The sequence below is a fragment of the Macrobrachium rosenbergii genome, chromosome 6 (assembly GCF_040412425.1).
Source record: "Macrobrachium rosenbergii isolate ZJJX-2024 chromosome 6, ASM4041242v1, whole genome shotgun sequence".
Taxonomy (NCBI): domain Eukaryota; kingdom Metazoa; phylum Arthropoda; class Malacostraca; order Decapoda; family Palaemonidae; genus Macrobrachium; species Macrobrachium rosenbergii.
This window is the reverse complement of record NC_089746.1, coordinates 3,923,535-3,945,383: the sequence shown is the minus strand read 5'-3', so window position 1 is coordinate 3,945,383 and position 21,849 is coordinate 3,923,535. Positions and strand designations below refer to the sequence as shown.

The 21,849-nt window shown below is 36.6% G+C and overlaps 1 protein-coding gene across 2 annotated transcripts; it reads left to right on the top strand.

Moving 5' to 3' along the window:
• The first annotated feature begins 449 nt into the window (after positions 1-449).
• Positions 450-21,285, top strand: LOC136839119 (sex-determining region Y protein-like). Of its 2 annotated transcripts, XM_067104780.1 has the most exons (5): positions 465-683; positions 13,787-13,848; positions 15,687-16,189; positions 18,537-18,700; positions 20,542-21,285. In XM_067104780.1, the coding sequence occupies exons 3-5, from the start codon at positions 15,702-15,704 to the stop codon at positions 20,673-20,675; spliced, it is 786 nt and encodes a 261-aa protein (XP_066960881.1). In that variant the 5' UTR covers positions 465-683; positions 13,787-13,848; positions 15,687-15,701; the 3' UTR covers positions 20,676-21,285. The 2 variants fall into 2 exon arrangements, with proteins under 2 accessions (XP_066960880.1, XP_066960881.1); XM_067104779.1 differs by lacking the exon at positions 13,787-13,848 and having other exon boundaries at positions 450-683.
• Positions 21,286-21,849: the final 564 nt, after the last annotated feature.

The following is a 21,849-nucleotide window of genomic DNA, read 5'->3' as shown; positions in this document are numbered from 1 at the left end:
CTCGCAAATGGTCCCTTATATTTTTTATAATGAATGAAGTGACACCTATTAAACGACTAGTTTTATTGATGCCAGTGATTGTGAGTATTTTTTTTATTTTATTCTTCCTGTTAACTTTTTTTTTCACCCACAAAGCTTTCTAATACGTAAGATTGCGTTTCAACGGTTGGTTGTCTTTTAGGCTGCTTCCATGTGAATTTTCGTTCTTTCTTAGCGATAATAATAATAACTAGGTGGTGCAGTAAATAGGTGACGTCCTCATAAGCATATTCACCTTATTTATGTACTAAGAATGTTTGAGGGATTTATTTATATCGAATGTTTGAGTGTTTATATATTAAAGTTGCTGTCGAGTACGAAAATAAGAAAGGCAAGTGTTGCTCACAGGTTTTAACAGGTGTTAATAGCACCTGTGATGAAAGGTGAATGTCTGGTATTGATCCTCGTCCAACACCTGCCAGCTCAGTTTCATCAGAGCAACAGCTTTGGCAACGACGGAAAAATATTCATTGCAAAGTTTTAGAAATTCGTTCGTTTAGCAGAAGCTCCCATTATTAGGTAAAAACAGACTTAGTAACTGTCCCAGACTTCGTGAGCATTTCATTCTAATCTTAAAAGTGAGTGATCAGGCGAGATCGCGTGGTAGTGTTTGCTAAGGTGTTATGGCATACAAGCCGCTAAGCGTAAGTATGAATTTTGCTTTATTTTAACATTCTGGTAAAAAGAATTGTCAAAAAAATTATCATAAATTGAAATCGCAAGCCAAAGTTATAATAAATTGAGTACACTCATTTTAACATTTTAATCAAACAATTTCTCAACAAAAACTTGCACACCGCGAAGATTCCTTTAATATTCTTCAGTAAAAGAAACCAAGTTACAGATGTACGAAAGGATTTTGGGTCACTTCATACATATTAAACTTTCGGCAAGAATGATCATGATAATAAAATTTTCATAGTAAGTTGTAAGTAAGACCTATGAAACAAGATGCAGATGAAGCGAGTTTTCAATAATTCCAATTCTAACCTTAATTCTTAAATTTTAATTTACAAATTTAGAAATCCATATGTAAGCTACAAATCAAAATAGTACAAGATGAGTGCTATAGAGTGCTACATACCGAGAGGAATTTTATGAAGTGCGGAATGTTATATATGAAATTGGAAAAAAAGACAAGAGTACAATTGTTGGTGATATGAATACGAAAGTTGGTAGAAGCAATGAAGGTATGGATGGAGTCTTGGAGAGGGAAGGCCTGGGAGAGACTGCAAGCGGCCATAGGATGCAATTTATTGTTTTTGAGCTAAAAGTAATTTGATAATTGGATGTAGACTTTTCCAACAAAAAAGACATCAATTAGTACACTTGACCACCTCAAGATGGCGGTCACAGAGACCAAATAGATCACATAGCCATGAATCAAGAGAAGAAAGAACATTGATGAAAATCAGGAGCTACTGAGAAGCAGATGTCGTCAGTGATTCCCAACTTCTCATTGCTACACTAAAGCTGACATTAAAAACATCCGTTTGAAAAGTTGGCAGTGTCTAGTTTAAATGCAACATACTTTCTTAAAGATGAACACTTGAGGCCTTTTACAATTCAATTTCGATTTATATTTGTAGTTCTAAAAACCATATCTAGGAGGGCGGACAACGAATGAGAACTGGTTTTTAAACATCAGGAATGTACACCAACCTGCTGGAAGAGAAGTGCCGAGACATTATTATTATTATTATTATTATTATTATTATTATTATTATTATTATTATTATTATTATTATTATTATTATTATTATTCAGATGAACCCTGTTGATATGAACCAACCCACAGTGGCCAACGAATATGGTGTTCATTAGAAAGAAGTTACAGAAGGTAATGGGAAACCTAGAAAAAAGCACTTATCAAAAAAGAAAAGAATAAATTAACAAATTAATAAATAACTATAGAAAAATGTGAGTAAATTATTAAAATACAAGGAGAATTGTATTAGGATAATAATGCACTGCATCTTCGATTGAACTTTTGAAGTTCCAATTGCACGACATCCTCAGGGAGACCGTTCCACAGTCCAACGATGTGAGAAATAAAGGACCTCTGGAACTGAAAATTTCGACAGCGAGGCTAAACACTTACTGCATATCGGTGCTACTGTTCAGCAAATCTGGTTGCTCTCTGCAGGAAAGGAGGATCAGGGACCAGTTGTGAATGTGAAAGATCTCTGTTAAAATACAGCATGAAAAACTGACGAACAAGAGAACGCCCGTCGATGGTCCAAGTCATAATGATACTATTGAGAAACACAACCCACCAATACTAACCACTCTATCTAAAAGAGATAAATTTCTGAGGGGAGCAGACATCCACACCGAAAGGACAAATTACCTAAAACAGGCTACATCGATTTTATTGCTATCATAAATAAATGAGGCCTTACATACAATAACTAACTTTTGTACAGCATTTGCTGACACTTCATTAGATGTTTCTCAAAGGTAAGATGTGAGTCAAAAGTTACATCAAGAATGGTTAAAGCTGCAGACTCATTCAGCAGAGTCCCATCCGCCTGAAGGGGAGGATAGGGTGGAAACCTGAATGGTATCTGCTAATCAATAGTGCTGTTGATTTACTGGATTTCAGCCTCATACCCCACCGACTACGCTATTCACTAATTTGCTCCATGTCACGATTGAGACTGAGGGTACCTTTATTTCGCATAAGTGGAGACTTTACTACACCCACAAGTGTTGCGTCATCAACATACTGGACAATCTTGTTTCCCAGGTCAACACCCATATCACTTGCATACACAGAAAATAACAATGGACCAAGAACACTACCCTATGGAACTCCAGACACAATAGGTCTTGGTTTGCTCAAGATCCCATCAACAACAACTCGCTGCTGCCTACCTAAAACATATCCACCCATCCAAGATCCTGCAGTTTATAAGTGCCTTGTGATTTAGTAAATCAAAAGCAGCAATAAAATATACTTAAATTACTCTACACTCAAAACTCTTGTCAGGTTGTCTTGCAAATGGCATTTCAAATCTAAGAGAGCTCACAGGTGCCTAACTGCTTCCTATAAACATGGAGAATAGAAATTGGCCTGTAGTTACTACAGTCTGCAGATATGCCATTCTTTGGAACAGGTACTATATTACTAAGTTTGCACTCATCCACAAAGATACTAAGTTGATCTAAAATTCTATTGAATCTACAAAAAAAAGGAAGAAACCATCAGGATCTTCTCCACCCCAGCTACCGCGATTATCAAGAATTTTCTTAACATCCCTAGAGAAAAATGCAAATTTTGCGAGAACAGTGTTCACGATGACAAGTATCAGGGAGAGGGACATCCTCAGCTGATTGCTTAGCTTCAAAAGCTCGATGAAGCAGTTCAGCCTTTTCCTTAGGGCCAGTAACCAATCTACCTTCATCTGTTAGTAGTGGTGGAATGGAAGACGAGCCTGACCCAAAGATAGATAGTGCCAATTTGGTCTACCACAGATGAGGCTGAGTAATTCCTTCAAGTTTCCTCTATACTGAATTATTCTAAATTATTCTAATTTCTCTCAGCTATATGGTAAATTCTATTTGCAGCACGGCAAGACTCAGTAAAATGGTGTAGTTTTCATTTGAACGATTTTGTCTCCATGTGTTCAATTTGGTCTGTTTGTCATGGTAGGCGCATCTACATGTACCATCTAATCATGGCTGGTCATTTGTCCTGAATTTGACAGCCTCTCTAGGAAGATACCTTACTAAAATAGCCATCAGCGTTTCATTTAACTTCTTGGGATCTGGATCTGATATGGCATCTGAAGTATTAAGTGTCAGACAAGCTTCAATAATGCAATCCCAATTGGCTCTAGATTTTAGCTTGACCACTTTTCCAATGGTGGCATTAGAAATATACTGATTGACAGATATGTCCATCTGAATGGCGCAATGTTCACAGACATTGGACCTGACAATAGCTGGAACATCTGTGAATATGAGTTCTGATCTGTTACCAGAAATTTGCGAGGGTTCCTCATTTAGCTGGACAAAAATGGAGAATACACAGAACTTAAAAGGAGACCAGCTATGTTGATTTGTGGGAAGTGGATTAAGCCGCTCACTGCGTTTTGCTTTGTAGTCTCCACAAATAACCAATGAAGTTTTGAATCCTGAGACTGAGCCATAATAATCTTCTCCAAGAATATATAGAATCGCCCATATTTGAACTGCAGTAAACAGCAAATACATAACCATTGTAGAACACTGAAAATCTTCAAACAAAGAATTTCATGGCAACTACACTCCAAGATTTTCTGACGATAAATAAGTCGTCCAGATTTAGTGTATACAGCCATACCCTGCGCGTGGAGATGTTACGACAATAAATAGTCAAGGACATCAAACCCAGGGACTGAAAACTCAACCTTTGACTTGTTACTACTTACAAGTGTCTCAGATAAAAACATCAAATCGTAGTTACAGGCACAACTCTGGAGATCAAGAATATTTAATCTTAATCCTCAAATATTTGAGTGATGTACTCTGTAATTTTTCTTATATTAATGAGTAACAGGCTCAGGGTTCAGCTCAATATCTCACGAAAGAATTAAAATTAACAACATGAAGTTAGTAGCAAAGCTAATAACTAGACTCAACAACAGCAGCATAGTAAAAATCAACGGAGCAATAAACAATAATAAAATCAACAACAATATTATTTACATGGGATAAAAAGATGGACCCCTTGGACTAGACTTAGGTTACAATAAGAAAAAAACAAAAGCTCAAGGTACATGTAGACAAATTTTAGGAAGGAGACAAAGAAGGAACGGTAGAATGTGTTAGGTACTCAAGCCAAGGACACATAAGAGAGGCTATTTGGGCAAAGAGTCTCATAATGTTGACAAAGCCATTTATTCAGAGGGTGGTACTGTCTTTACGGAAGCCCACAGAATTATTAATGAAATATAAATGCACTGAAAGAATTAGAGGAAAATACCTATCAAATGGATGGATGTATCAATAGATAATAACATCAGAAGAAAAGAAAAGACATCCCTGAACTGATCATTTTTCTGAGACCAGGATAAAGATGAGGGTGGGATAATTTGATTCATATATCAGAAGCTGATGGAGACTTCAGTATTTATGAGTTCCAAGCTCTTGATGTGAAATCAATAGTAAAATCACCAAGGATTTGGAAAACACCAGCCTATGGTGGAATAACTCCAGAGATGATTTTAGCTGAAATAAAATTACAGCTCATAAACTAACTAGCCTGTCTTGCAGGATATGAAATGAGGACGCAAAGCGTGATGATCGGGAACTGGAAGTTACAGTTAAGGTGAGGACGCAAAGCGTGATGATCGGGAACTGGAAGTTACAGTTAAGGTGCTTAAAAAAAGATGACCAGGTTGAATGTAGTAACTTGTGTTGTTTGTAATGCAACTATGCATTAGGCTGGGGAAAAAGTAAATGATAAAATGTTTAGAAATGAACAAGGTGGTTTTAAAAAACACAGAAATTGTGAAGACAGAATGTTATTATCAAGAGATTGCACAGTAGTATATAGAATTTAAAAATCTTATTCTGATGGCTTTTGTTGGTTTAAGAAGGCAGTTACCTGCGCCCAAAGACCAATATCATGTAAGGTCTAGCGTCATAATGGCATGCCCGCTAAACATGTAAAGCTAATTTAGGATATCCATGAACAAAGTAGCTGAATAGGTGGATGGGATGAATTTGCAATAAACTGGAGTGATGATTTAGATTAGACCGACTTAGAATTTGCAGAGGATGCTGTTTTAATCAACAAAACACCACAAGATTTACAAAATTTGCTTAATAGAATGCGTCATACATCCAGAGAGATGTGCCTCAAAATGAATATGAAAATTGAAGTAATGAGGACTGAGTATGCCCAGAGGGATGAAGTAACAGTAAATGTAGAAAGGATTAATGAGGTTGAATCTTTGTGATAATAACTAGCATAGGTTCTCTTGATCTGGAATTCAGTGAAATACATAAAAAGGAAAATCTGACAACGAGCAAGGTAAATAAGACCTGCAATGCAAATGGGCTGAAACTGCGTATGACAATAAGATTATACATAACTTAAGTACGATCTGTATCGCTGTAGGGCATGAATTATGGTGTCACAACGAAACTATATTTAAAAGATTTTAATGATTTGAGAAGAAAACTTAGGAAGAGCATTAGGAGCCTGAGGCCAGATAGTTAGAAGGGACCATAAAAAAAAAAATTACGAAGGCTCGTGTAAAGATTAGATAATAAGGGAAGTGAGACTGAGGCTTCTTGGATTTGTCCTTCCCACAGCTCATGGAGAATAGTATATAATATTGCCAGCTGGGCTCATCTGGAGACCAGAAGAGCTGGAAGACCCACACTGCATTTTTCCATAAAGGGAAGGTTACCGTCTGTTTCTAAAAGTTACCGTCTGGTTCTAAAAGGGTAACCTACTTTTTGGAAAAAAGCGGTACCCTACCCTTTTTAGAAAAAGACGGTAACCTAGCCATTTTGGAAAAAGTTGGTAACTTACCCTTTTTAGAAAAAGATTGCAACCTACCCTTTTTAGAAAAAGATGATAACCTACCCTTTTTAGAAAAAGATGATAACCTACCCTTTTTAGAAAAAGATGATAACCTACCCTTTTTAGAAAAAGATGGTAACCCACCCTTTTAAGAAAAAGATAGTAACCTACCCTTTTTGGAAAAAGACGGTAGCCTACCCTTTTTGGAAAAAGACGTAACCTACCCTTTTTGGGAAAAGATGGTAACCTACCCTTTTTGGAAAAAGACAGTAACCTACCCTTTTTAGAAAGAGACGGTAACCTACCCTTTTTTGGAAAGGTGGTAACCTACCCTTTTTGGGAAAAGACGGTAACTTACCCTTTTTGGAAAAAGACAGTAACCTACCCTTTTTGGGAAAATACGGTAACCTACCCTTTTTGGGAAAAGACGGTAACTTATCCTTTTTGGGAAAAGATGGTAACCTACCCTTTTTGGAAAAAGACGGTAACCTACCCTTTTTAGAAAAAGATGGCAACCTACCCTTTTAAGAAACAGATGGTAACCTACCCTTTTTGGAAAAAGACGGTAGCCTACCCTTTTTGGAAAAAGACGGTAGCCTACCCTTGTTGGAAAAAGACGTAACCTACCCTTTTTGGGAAAAAATGGTAACCTACCCTTTCTGGTAAAAGACGGTAACCTACCCTTTTTGGGAAAAAATGGTAACCTACCCTTTTGGCAAAAAACAGTAAGCTACCCTTTTTAGAAAAAGACGGTAACCTACCCTTTTTGAAAAAGATGGTAACCTACCCTTTCTGGAAAAAGACAGTAACCTACCCTTTCTGGAAAAAGACAGTAACCTACCCTTTTTAGAAAAAGACGGTAACCTACCCATCTTGGAAAAAGACAGTAACCTAGCCAATTTTGGAAAAAGATGATGATAACCTACCCTTTTTAGGAAAAAGAAGGTAACCTACCCTTTTGGAAAAAGAAGGTAACCTACCCTTTTTAGAAAAAGAAGGTAACCTACCCTTTTTAGAAAAAGAAGGTAACCTACCCTTTTGGAAAAAAGACGGTAACCTACCTTTCTGGAAAATGATGGTAACTTACCCTTTTTGCCTTTTTGGGAAAAGATAGTAACCTACCCTTTTTGGAAAAAGACAGTAACCTACCCTTTTTGGAAAAGACGGTAACCTACTCTTTTTGGAAAAAGACGATAACCTACTCTTTTTGGGAAAAGATGGTAACCTACCCTTTTTGAGAAAAGATGGTAACTACCCTTTTTGGGAAAAGATGGTAACCTACCCTTTTTGAGAAAAGATGGTAACCTACCATTATTAGAAAAAGACGGTAACCTACCCTTTCTGGAAAAAGACGATAACCTACCCTTTTGGGAAAAAATGGTAACCTACCCTTTTGGGAAAAAGATGGTAACCTACCCTTTTTAGGAAAAGATGGTAACCTATCCTTTGTAGAAAAAGACGATAACCTACCCTTTTTGGAAAAAGACGGGAACCTACCCTTTTAGAAAAAGACGGTAACCTACCCTTTTCGGAAAAAACAGTAAACTACCCTTTTGAGAAAAAGATGGTAACCTAAGACAGTAACCTACCCTTTTTGAAAAAAGACAGCAACTTACCCTTTTCGGAAAAAGATGGTAACCTACCCTTTTTGGAAAAAACGGTAACCTACCCTTTTTGGAAAAAGGCGGTAACTAACCTTTTTAGAAAAGATGGTAACCTACCCTTTCTGGAAAAAGATGGTAACCTACCCTTTTCGGAAAAATATGGTAACCTACCCTTTTAGGAAAAAGACTGTAACCTACCCTTTTAGGAAAAAGACTGTAACCTACCCTTTTTGGAAAAAGACGATAACTTACCCTTTTTGGGAAAAGACGGTAACCTAACCTTTCAGGAAAAAGATGGTAACCTACCCTTTTTGGAAAAAGACGGTAACCTACCCTTTTTGGAAAAAGACGGTAACCTATACTTTCTGGAAAAAACTGTAACACCCTTTTTTGGAAAAAGACGGTAACCTACCCCTTTTAGAAAAAGACGGTAACCTACCCTTTCTGGAAAAGACGGTAACATACCCTTTTTGGAAAAAGTCAGTAATCTAACCCTTTTGGAAAAAGATGGCAACCTACCCTTTTTAGAAAAAGACAGTAACCTGCCCTTTTTGGAAAAAGACGGTAACCTACCCTTTTTGGAAAAAGTCAGTAATGTAACCTTTTTGGAAAAAGATGGTAACCTACCATTTCTGGAAGAAGATGGTAACCTACCCTTTTTTAGAAAAAGACTGTAACCCACCCTTTTAGGAAGAAACGGTAAACTACCCTTTTTAGAAAAGTCGATAACCTACCCTTTTTGGAAAGAATGGTAAACTACCCTTTTTAGAAAAAAACAGTAACCTACCCTTTTTGGAAAAAGATGGTAACCTACCCTTTTTAGACAAAGATGGTAACCTACCCTTTCTGGAAAAAGATGGTAGGCCTAACATACCCTTTTCGGAAAAAATGGTAAACTACCATTTATAGAAAAAGACGGTAACCTACCCTTTTTAGAAAAAAACGGTAACCTACCCTTTTTGAAAAAATACCATAATCTACCCCTTTTGGAAAAAGATGGTAACCTACCCTTTTTGAAAAAATACCATAATCTACCCCTTTTTGAAAAAGACGGTAACCTACCCTTTTTGAAAAAATACCATAAACTACCCCTTTTGGAAAAAGACGGTAACCTACCCTTATTGAAAAAATACCATAATCTACCCCTTTTGGAAAAAGACGGTAACCTACCCTTTTGGAAAAATACCATAATCTACCCCTTTGGAAAAAGACGGTAACCTACCCTTTTGAAAAAATGCCATAATCTACCCCTTTTGGAAAAAGACGGTAACCTACCCTTTTGAAAAAAAATACCATAATCTACCCCTTTTGGAAAAAGACGGTAACCTACCCTTTTGAAAAAAATACCATAATCTACCCTTTTGGAAAAAGACGGTAACCTACCCTTTTTGAAAAATACCATAATCTACCCCTTTTGGAAAAAGACGGTAACCTACCCTTTTTGAAAAAATACTGTAATCTACCCCTTTTGGAAAAAAAGACGGTAACCTACCCTTTTGAAAAATACCATAATCTACCCCTTTTGGAAAAAGACGGTAACCTACCCTTTTTGAAAAATACCATAATCTACCCCTTTTGGAAAAAGACGGTAACCTACCCTTTTGGAAAAATACCATAATCTACCCCTTTTGGAAAAAGACGGTAACCTACCCTTTTTTGAAAAAATACCATAATCTACCCTTTTGGAAAAAGACGGTAACCTACCCTTTTGAAAAAATACCATAATCTACCCCTTTTGAAAAAAAGACGGTAACCTACCCTTTTTGAAAAATACCATAATCTACCCCTTTTGGAAAAAGACGGTAACCTACCCTTTTTGGAAAAATACCATAATCTACCCCTTTTGGAAAAAGACGGTAACCTACCCTTTTTGGAAAAATACCATAATCTACCCCTTTTGGAAAAAGACGGTAACCTACCCTTTTTGAAAAAATACCATAATCTACCCCTTTTGGAAAAAGACGGTAACCTACCCTTTTTGAAAAAATACCATAATCTACCCCTTTTTGAAAAAGACGGTAACCTACCCTTTTTGAAAAAATACCATAATCTACCCCTTTTGGAAAAAGACGGTAACCTACCCTTTTTGAAAAAATACCATAATCTACCCCTTTTGGAAAAAGACGGTAACCTACCCTTTTTGAAAAAATACCATAATCTACCCCTTTTGGAAAAAGACGGTAACCTACCCTTTTGGAAAAAAATACCATAATCTACCCCCTTTTGGAAAAAGACGGTAACCTACCCTTTTTGAAAAATACCATAATCTACCCTTTTGGAAAAAGACGGTAACCTACCCTTTTTGAAAAATACCATAATCTACCCTTTTTGAAAAAGACGGTAACCTACCCTTTTTGAAAAAATACCATAATCTACCCCTTTTGGAAAAAGACGGTAACCTACCCTTTTTGAAAAATACCATAATCTACCCCTTTTGGAAAGAGACGGTAACCTACCCTTTTTGGAAAAAGACGGTAACCTACCCTTTCTGGAAAAAGACGGTAACCTACCCTTTTTGGAAAAAGACGGTAACCTACCCTTTCTGGAAAAAGACGGTAACCTACCCTTTTTGGAAAAAGACGGTAACCTGCCCTTTTTGGAAAAAACGGTAAACTACCCTTTCTAGAAAAAGACGGTTACCTACCCTGTATAGAACAAGACGGTAACCCACCCTTTTTGGAAAAAGCCCGTAACCTACCCTCTTTGGAAAAAGATGGTAACCTACCCTTTTTGGAAAAAACGGTAAACTACCCATTTTAGAAAAAGACTTTAAACCGCCCTTTTTGGAAAAAACGGTAAACTACCCTTTTTAGAAAAAGACTAACCTACCTTTTTTGGAAAAAACGGTAACCTACCCTTTTTAGAAAAAGACGGTAAGCTACCCTTTTTGGAAAAAGACCGTAACCTACCTTCTTTGGATAACCTACCTTTTTTGGATGACCTAATACACAGAAATGACGATGGGTTTAAATCTAGCGTATACAGAAAACCTACTAATATTTCTATGTACATTGAATTCTGGCCATAACATTGATGTAAAAATATTAGTTTTCACATCCTTTTTCAGAGGGTTCGTGTATGAAACCCTGAGTATATTGATGAAGAAATCGATATCACGTGGAATACAGGAGAGTGCTGCATATAGCCTGATATTTTATTACTAAAGACTTGACAATAAAACTTGACATTAAAACAGCGAAACATGAACACAAAAAACCCTGTGGCAATATTTCTAAATATCTTTCCTATCTCCCTAGGAGCTTTAGAGTTATCGTGGCATAAGAACAATAATACAATGAAATAAGTAATTATAAAGAACTCCCTAAGGGATGTGCATATCAAATCCCATATAAGTCATGTGACAATTTTTATATGTCAAATTTAAAAAATCATTGGCAAAGAAAATGGACACAAGAGAACCTAGCAGGGTCATTCATGTTATTGAAACCAATCAGACTATCAACTGGACACACGCCAAAAAGCTGGTTTATTTTAATAATAAGTTGGAAAGAACTATATCTTGATCCACTTTATAAAAGAAAGCTTTTTGTAAGAACACGAATATTAGCATGGGAATGTATAAGCTTGATTCATTTGTTCAAAAGCAATAAGTAAAATGTGTAGCTTTTCAGGACGGTTGTTTGTCTTGACTTGATAGTAAAGGTGTGAGCCCACCTGCGCGGAAAAACCAGACTCAATAACGGAGCACTGACCTCGGTCAGAACTGAGTTTAGTGCTCCTCCCTTCCTCCTGTCAGGTGCGAACACTTTTTCAACCGCCTGTGTGTTCGTTTGTACTGCCATCCTATCATATGTAATGTGAATTTCTCCTATTATGTATCAGTCTCTTGAAGACATCTTTAAAAACTAACGACGAAACCAGTCAGGAGTTATGTCGAGTATTCCATTTTTTCCCGTGGCGCAACTGCATGCAATTAGAATACAAGAGCTGCTGAACAAGTATGTATTAATAAAGGGTGTGTAATGTCTCTACGACTGCTTAGTACTCTAACTGGTGTAGAGATGCGAGGATAAGAGATGTTAAGTGAAAATTTATTGGATTATTGGATAAAGGAATGTGGAGTAGTTGTTGGCAAAAGATAAAGTGGGAAATTTTAGAAATAAAGAGAAGTTGCAAAAATGTTTGTAGGAGTGAAAGTATCTGTAAAATAAGTGTTGAACATGAATCCTTGCGACCAACGTCACTCAGAGGGGGGCACTGCGATAAACGTAGTATGGACGGTGATTAGAGGAGAGAATCACAAGATATATGGGATAAGGGAGGTACAGGATCTCCGCAACAGGTTTGGACGAGAAGAAAAGTGTCGTGGTAGAGAAATACTGGATTTTATAAAGGAACTCTTGAACCAACTGTTCTTTACGAACTGTGGATGCTGAATGGGAATAAAAAAATAAATGTGGAAGCTGCTGAGATAAACTGTTGATGTAGTATGTGAGGAAAAAGAGATAGGATATTTTAAGAGACAAAAGGGTGGTAAAAAAGTGACTGAGAAGGGTCAGAATATTTAGTGAATATTACAGGATATGTTGGTGAAAAGAGTTTATAATTCTCAAGTCATGAAACGTAGGAAAACATGAATATCTAGAAACTGCTGGCTAGACCGTGAGGAAGTCGTCATGAATAGTGGGGCAAAGACAGTTAAGAGACGAGGGTAGGAAGAGACACGGTGAATGGTGCAGAGCGCGAAGGGGATGAATTGTTTCTAGGTGGTCTTGGATGCACTGCTTGCAAGTTCTGTTTCTGCACATGTGTGACACGGCTGGTGCTGCGGAATTTTAGTTTATTCGATAAATAATGTCAAAGTTCCGTCTTCACTCTCTTTTATGTTATTAGATTTATTTGAATGGATTTCTCGTGGACACCTTCTCACTTAATTCACCAAAGAAGCTGTTCATGGAAGGAAAGGAGAAAAGATAATCACAAATTACATAACTTTATATTAAATATTACTTAACAAATTCATGAAGAACGGCATAGAACAGAGGAGTGATCTCGTAAAGAGATTGAAAACGAATCAACTGGAGTTTCACCGCACCAGAGTAATCACATTTTCAGAATATCTGAGTGAACCGGATGACTCCTGTTCTAGGGAATTCACAAAGCCTGAAATGCAAAAAGCCCAGAGTATAAAATTGTTGCTGCACTGGTAAACAGTTTTTGACAAAGTACTTCGGTAAAACATCACATACTCAACTATCCGAGAATTTTTCGGTGGATAATTATAACCCTCTGAGAGGTTAAGGTGTGAATGGGAATGTGGACACAAAAAATTAAAACTTGGAAAGTTGTTATCAAGAGATTTATCCAACTGAGAGAGAGAGAGAGAGAATGTCGCAAGTTCAGGAGGTGAGGAAGTTATGGACAGTGCGTTTTACTGACTCAGAGAGAGTAAGAGAACAACACGGTAAACTGTCCGGGTATTTACAGACTGTTTGAATGATTCTTGCACAAGTCTATGAAGCATACGTTACTAAAGTTATTAATTTTTCTGAAACATCCTTGGAGTATAAGCTAACTTAACTAACTAAAATGTTAAGGTGGTTGCATCTGTAACGCCATTTAAGATATTTACAGAACTTTAGAGGCACTTTCGTTCTTTCAGTTATGTGAACACCAGTACAACTTAGAAACTGACTTTTGCAACTAAACGACAGAACAAAACAGGTAAGCTGTGGTCCCAGTAATACTTTTAGATCAAAATTAAATTCTCCTCAGCTCTGAGATTCCTGTTAAGAATTTCTTTTCATGATAAATTAGATACCAAATCTTCATTCGGTAGGCAATCCAGTGCTCACAAAATATACTTTCTTTCCCTTGTCTGTTATTTTAACCTAATACTGTTAGCTCCTCAGAGGGATGAAGCCCACATACTCTTCAAAGCTCTGCCAGGAATTCTGCACTTTTTTAAACTCTACTTTGCATTCTGTGACAGTTTTGTCTAGCGACGACGATTTTAAACTCATAAATACGTGTGGATTTAAACAGGAAAGTTCACTCTGATTTATTTCTCTAGAACTTAGAATGATGGGTATTGTGAGAACTTTCCTTTATAAGCTTTAAGCGCATGTGTTCTATTACTCCCAACTATTCATGCTGCTTATTCATGAAAAGGACTTCGGTACCTAAAACAATCTTGCTTCCTCTAATTAGTGAGAGCTGCTTTCAGGTTTGCCTCTTCCCTCCGTGGAGTGATGGTTTCTTTTGTTTTGCTTCTTAAAGATTTTCTTGTGAACTGGGTGACCGGGAATAAAGTCACAGGAAAAAGTTACAATTTCGGCTAGAAATAAAAATCACAGAAAAAAAGTCACATTAATTTATGGCGGCGATTAAAGCAATTAAAGTAATAAAACAGACAATATTTGGATCTTTCCTATAGACAGTGACCCCAAGGGTTTTCGGGTGTCGTTATCAAGATCTAATATTTATTGGGAGTCATTACCTTTATGATATTTACAGTCTTTTTTTATGTTTTAGGGTAACCTCCAACGGGCTTGTACTAAACACGCCGCAAAGGTGGATGCATACCCGGTTAAAACCCTGGGGGTCACTGCCTAGGAAAGATTAATGTGACTTTTTTTCCTGTGACTTTCTTTCCTGTGACTTTTTTCTGTGACTCTTTTACCTGTGATTTTTTTACCTGGATACGTGAACTGTACTTGGCACAAATTATGAGGTGCTTAAGTTAACTTGGGCAAAATTAGAGAAAAGGTTAATAATAAGTTCAAAATGACAAACCTTCACAGCCATGATCCTTACACAAAGAGCCTCCTTAATCTTTTCAATTAAATAAGCAACTAATGCATGTAACTCATGTCGAGATTAGCGCAGTATCAAAAAGAGCATTTTTTCTTTAAATACATCTCTTTTTCCAGACGTCTGGGGACATAATACTGAAATATCTTTTCAAGGCTTAGAAATAAGTCTATTTTAATGAAGTGTTTTAGCTCTTCGATTTTTCCAAAATAATTACAGTTTTGTTCCCTTATATGCCTCCAGGCCCACATATCCTGTGAAAGGCAAGAACCTGAACTGTCATCTTCTGGAAACGATGTCTTTTTATCAGCGATGTCCCTTCATTTTTTCAAATCTTTTTTTTCTAATATGAAGCTATATTTTTCTTTCGCTGCTCTAGTTTTCTTGTTATGAATTCTTTGGTCATTTTATGTTGATGATAATAAAGAAACGAACGGTTGGCAATCCTTTTCTTAATTTCTTCTAATGCTATTGCTTTTATAACCATAGTCATATTTATTTATTAGACGTCTTATTTTCAGTCCGTTTACTCCAAAGAATGTATCTAGTTTTGATACACAATTAGCCTACGCATTTACACATACTGTAATATTTGTAGATTCTATAATGATTTGGTTACATTCATACATTCACACATACTTCCATCCAGACGTCCATCGCCAAAACTAGGCGGCGCAGGAAACTGATGAAATGTAAAAAAGCCACTGAATAAAGATAGCGTAGATGTAACCAGCGATCCCCTTTTGCAGGTAATCACAGCTGCCATGACGCTGTCAGAGATATCTTTCGCTTTAGTGCTGCTAAAGGCCCTGGTGGCCTTGGCACAAGAACATCAGGGTAATGTTTACGAATCCCAAATAAATGAGCAACAGGGACAAGTGCAAGAAAACCACGGACAGGTGCTACACCCTCAGGAACAGGTAAATCAGCACCAAGAACATGTTAATCAACACCAGGAGCAGGTGTATCATCACCAAGAACAAGCACACCAACACCAAGAACAGGTACATCAACACCAAGAGCATATACTGCAAGAACATATGCCTCACCAGGAGCATGTTCATCTCCATCAAGGACATGTACATCATCACCAAGATCAGGCACATCAGCACCAAGAACAGGTACACCAACAAAATCTAGAAGAGACGCAAGGTAATCTAGAACAGGTGCCACATCAACACGAACCCGCACATCATTCTGAAGCGCCCAACCAACCCGAGGCAAAACTCGAGGGACAGAACCCTCAGCTTTTGTAAGTAATATATTTTAGCTTTATTTTCAGTCGTTTTTCCCGAGATAGATTAGAAATGAATGATCTAAATGCATTTTCCTTTCCATAAAGAAACACGCAGAAATAAGTAGCACTCCTCATGCCACACACAATATAGCAATAAATGGACATTGTTCGCCTTTCTTTCGAGGACTTTTTAAGCCAAGCAAAATGGCCCACCCTCTTAGAAAAGACACGATCAACTTGGATTGAAAATTGCATATGATAGTCGCTTTCTTCCTTTGCAGCAGTGTCTTCTAGTTTGCGCCCTTTCAGTCTTTTAGCCACCTTTACTGAAGGGAGACAAGTTCTTATACCTGAAGTCCTGAACTGATTTAGCAACTGTTCCCATACAGCACTTTTTCCCAACTGTGATTTCTTCTTCTGACAAAATGGAGTGACAACAACTTCATTATACTAGATATGAATATCCACATTAGTCATTCACCTATTTACTTGAAGTCTTTGCTATGAATCTGCTACGAATTCATAGCAAAACTGTGGAGGTAGGTTCGCTTTTCTATCAATATTTTAAACGTCCAAAGTAATGTCTTTCATCGGATAATGAATCATATTTCTGCAAATATTTGTATTCCTTTGTTCATCAGCTCACATAGGCTAATAAGATTCCGTTATTTGAGTTCGTAAGATTGCTACAAACTGTAATAACATATTAATATCCTCACACGCGCATTTCTTGTTAGGTTTCCCTTTATCTTTTTTGGAAGATGGTGAAAAATCAATTTCGTTTTCAAGAAGGCTGATATTTTACGTACTATCTAGAATTCTAGATGCACGGCAATTGTTAGGAAAGCTTATATCCCGTCCATAACTTTACCTGGATGTCTTTCACAGAATATGAAAGAAGGTATTAGGAATCACGAGGGCAACGGTAGTTTTAAGCATCAGTATGGTATAAAATTAATTTGTCCTTTTCTTAACCCGGGATAATTAGTCAACTAAAGGCTCAAAGCAAAGTCAACCCAGTGTTAAAAAAGAGAATCTAAAGGCATCAAAGGTTATAACAATCTGACACTCAATTTTGAGTTTAATAAAGATCATAAAAATGAGACCCCTAACGATAATGTAAACAAAAATTTTGTCTAAGTAAAAAACAGCGTTGATTAATATAATATCTTTTACTGATATGAAATAATATAAACTAAAAGAGTTAAACAATCCAATCATGAAGGGAAATACAAAATTTAGACTAGGGAGGGGCCACAAGAAAAACAAATAACTCAATTTTTGCAACTACAAGGGACGAGTCCAGAGGACCGCTTATTCATATCCACATTACCATCTTCACCGATGAAGCAAGGGTCCGTGCTGACGTCAAGCTGGCTTAATCTAAAAGATGACGAATAAGAAAACTCACGAGTCGGTGTTGCCATAGGTATAGTGTGTTTGCATTTTGTCGTTACACATAGACAAATTCCAATTTCAGTCAAGGATATGTGGACTTTACAGTTTTCCTTTTTTCGCAACAAGCAGCCAAGGTGCTGTATCCATCAAAAGAATAATAGATTTCATGGTTTCCAAGGAACACGCATTTGTGAAACTTCCGAAGAAGCACTTATTCTTACCGTTGATTCTTAGACTCAATGCGAACACTCGTTTTTCTATTATAAGATTACAGTTATGAACAATCAAGAGACTGATATTTGGCAAGACAGAATTTATGAATAAGATTTATCTTTGAACAAAAACTGAAAAGCTGCCGTGATTTTAACCAAAAGTAAGAGTGACACATTTTCTCTACTAAACAACCAAACTCTTATTAGTATATACAAAAACAATCAATGGGAAACGTGGAAAGTGATGGTCTCAGGCGCGACCATGGCGCATAGCTTATGGCAAGAAATGGCATTGATTCTTATTCACCTCCGTAAGATTGAAACGGCTAAGAAATTACCGGTGAAGACCTACTTAGTAATTGGATATGGATCTGAACAAAGGGGGCCAGGGCCTTAGTGTCTTTAGAACGTATGGCATCTGGTGGATACGTGTCTTTGTCAAAACTGATAACAGGACAGTTGCGCGAATGTTTTAAAAGTGAGATACAAATGGTGTATAAGACTGCTCTGAATACAACTGGAGACAGAAACACATGGAAGGAGAAGTGATAAATAAAAAGTATTTTCTTGTTCTGTTTGTCACATTTGTTTTTCACTTGAGGTTGCATTTATTTAAATGCAACGTTTATACATTTTTATATATTCACGAAGTGTTTATTTGGAATGTTATCAATACTAATTACCTCCCTTTCCTTTGAAGTTGCAACTATGTCCTTGTCTGTTCATAAACACTTTTGCTTTCATGTGAACAGGAAGTTCAGTGAACATGACCTCCAGCATCACTTGTACGAAGAGGCCTACCTGGACTCCTCCGGGATGTCTGAATCCGAGAAGCAATACCACTTCTTCGTTGCTCACGACCATGACAACGACTGGGAACTTGATGGAACCGAAATCATGCAGTCCCTCTATCACGGTAATTTGCTACTTTTGCTGGTGGCACGTGAACATTTGTTTTGGGAAGTAAAGGTAAAAAAAGTTTAAACCTTCATCATTATCTCCATTTTCTCTACTCCGGGCCGAAAATGGCATCCCTTATAATAAAAATGAGTAGATGTTAGTAAAATAATAAAATGAAAGAGACCAGAAAGTATGTTCTAATAATAACTTATACAACTATTTAGATTTATGACAGTTAATATTGTTATCTTTGTTGTTTTTGGTGGATGAAAAAAAAATGAGCCCTGAAGTTACTGATTTTCTAGCCAAGACATTCATTTGAAGAACCCACTGTTACACAGATGCTAAATTAGCTTTCAGTTTGGATGCAACTTTGTCATTCAATAACTGTTAATCATCAAGAAAGAAAAAGATAAACCTTGTCACAGATATTTTCAGATAATTTTTTTTCTCTTCAAATTATTCCTATAACACTGATTTACTTGATTTTTTCAGGAAGTAACCGAGAAACATTTAAGATCCTAATTATTTTAGTAGCAATAGGTTTAGCAGTGTTTAAAAGGCTTGGAAAGATTCGATAGGTGCTGAAACAGATGAAGACGGAACTGTGTGACTATTACTTCGGTCCAAACGAAGAAAACATGCAGAAGTCACTCATTCAGTAGAGGATTGAGTGCGACTTGCAAACCCTCCAATTCTGGTACTGTTGTATCTATTTTGTATCACTGACAAATTTGACAGAGAAATCAGTGTCCATTCCTCATGCAGTTTTATAATATCACGTTGCCAGTTACGATACCTTCTTTATGCATAAAAAGATTCTTGTTTATTTTTCGGATTAGAAAGTGATGCACTAGAAGGAAATGAAATTGTATTTATAAAGTAACTCAATATTACTCAAAATGTGGCAGTATTTAAATAATTAAATTCAGCAGCAATTAAACGATATTTTTCTGGGAATGATACCGTGTCCAATTCTTGGATGAAAACTTTATTATAATTCTTTGTAATGGAAACTATTGCATTCCATAAATTCCTTTAGCATCCAAGAGTCTTTTTTTTTTTGCAACTTCAGATTGATTCGAAGACTGTACTGTATAAAAATTAGAAAGTTGGAAGTTGACTCAAAACTGGTGCTCATCCTTAGGTTACTACGGCATAAATGTCCAGCACGTGAGCTACTGTGTATTTAGTTTAACATCTTGAATATTACTCTTCCCTGTGATGACCCTAGGTTGGTGGTTGGATTAGATGCGGTCGGCTTTACCATCAAGGGCCCTAGCCCAAAGTTTTGTAAGTTGCTTAAGGGAATGAGAAGCCCGAGACCTCTGGACTCGGTCCTACCAAGCTAGAAGCTTTAGGAAGTAAATTTTGTTACGTGAAAGAATTGAAAAGTGAATTCAAAATTCGTAGAATATAGCCTTGATATTAATATTAAACGAAATCAGACAATATGGAATATTGGGCTCTCATTTTAACAAAGAAACGAGCGTATTGTGACTATATCATGTAAAATGAAGTTTGATTTTCAACTTATTTTAGCTATGATCTCTTTCCATAGTATTAACCAGTACTAATCACAGGTAGTCTATCACTGTTTGCTGAGGATACCCGGGGAGACCTCCATCGCAATTTCAGATTGACTTCTGCACAGGGACGTTCTGCATCCTCGCTAGCTAGTAGACCATTTAGCTGCATAACAGTTCATTGTACCACTGAACGCAGTTCAGAATTAGTTGTTCAAAAATTACTTCAAGAAGTACGACACATAACTGATCTGTAATGGATTATTGTTCAAGAAGTTTCTTTGCGATTTCCCTTCAATTTATTGTTCATTCTGGCTTCCTTCCTTTCCAGGCGAGGACGAGCTGGTTATCCCAGAGGAAGATCTGGCTTTCAAGATTGATTACCTTATGAAGGAGTTCGATTTCAACCAAAATGGGAAGCTAGACTTCCCTGAGTTTATGGCGTCCTCGGCAAGATTTCAATAGTGAAAACTGCATTACTCACTCAAAACGCAATGCTGGAGAAATTTACATGCCATTGGCCTTTTAGGATAGTATCAGGACTATATGTGGCCAGCCTCCACTTTTAAAACTACTTAAGAGGGTGATTAGACGATAAAAGAGAAATTTGCCTTCAAACCAAAGACAAACGATGTGCAGTAAATGTCAGGGCCTAGGCAGCAAGATTCTCGTTCTTTTCTCTGACTCTAAATTCTAAATAATATTCAAAGAGCCTTCTGTAGAGTAGCGTTGAAACCTGAAGAAAATGCAGATGGCCCAGAAACTGTTTTTGCCACCGACGCGTTCCATTTTATTGAAATCATAATTACTATTTCTTGATGCTTCCATTATTTGAGCTATTGTGAAATAATTACAAAATATATTTATTTATAACAGTGAGGGAGTGTTTTTTCTAACAATTCTGTCTTCCTTGTATCATAAAAGCAATTGTTTTAATATCAGTTTTCCATCGCTGTTTTCCCGTCTTTGTGTCACAATGAATGAAATGTCAAAATTTGTTTGTGTTGGTCCTGCATATTTTCAGTTTTTATTTCAAGAAGATATTAAATGATTAAAATAAATATTATAAATCCTACCCTTTTTCTAGCTATCATTTCATTATGCTTTATCCTGAAAATTATGATTTCATTGAGGACCCGAAAGCATTAATAATATAATATTTGATAGATGGTATTTCGCTTTTAGATACCTGAGGGCTGCTCCAGGAGAAGGAGCCCCTGCTGGCATAAGACTAGCTTGGTTTACACCGGCTGCAAACTTCTAGAAAACTGCATAACTCAAAAGGACAACTGAAAGCAAAGTTCAGCATCTTGTATGGACATTTATTATGAAAGCAAACCGAAGCTCTAAGGAAAGTCTTTTCTGGAATTATATATGGAAATTATAACAAACTGAGTTATACAGCAAAAGTAAAAATACAAAAATATATACAATGAACAGTAAAAGGAAAATTTCTAACATAAAGAAAAAAGATTAGGTTAAAAGGTTACAGAATAAACAAACACTTTCGGCGCAGCACAAAAACTAGTCTATATGAAGTGAATATGTTATATGCAGACTTAGCACACTTATGTTAATCTCAAGACCAAATATGTAAATTGAGCAAAGAAACAAAAGAAGTTCATTTGCATGGCTACCT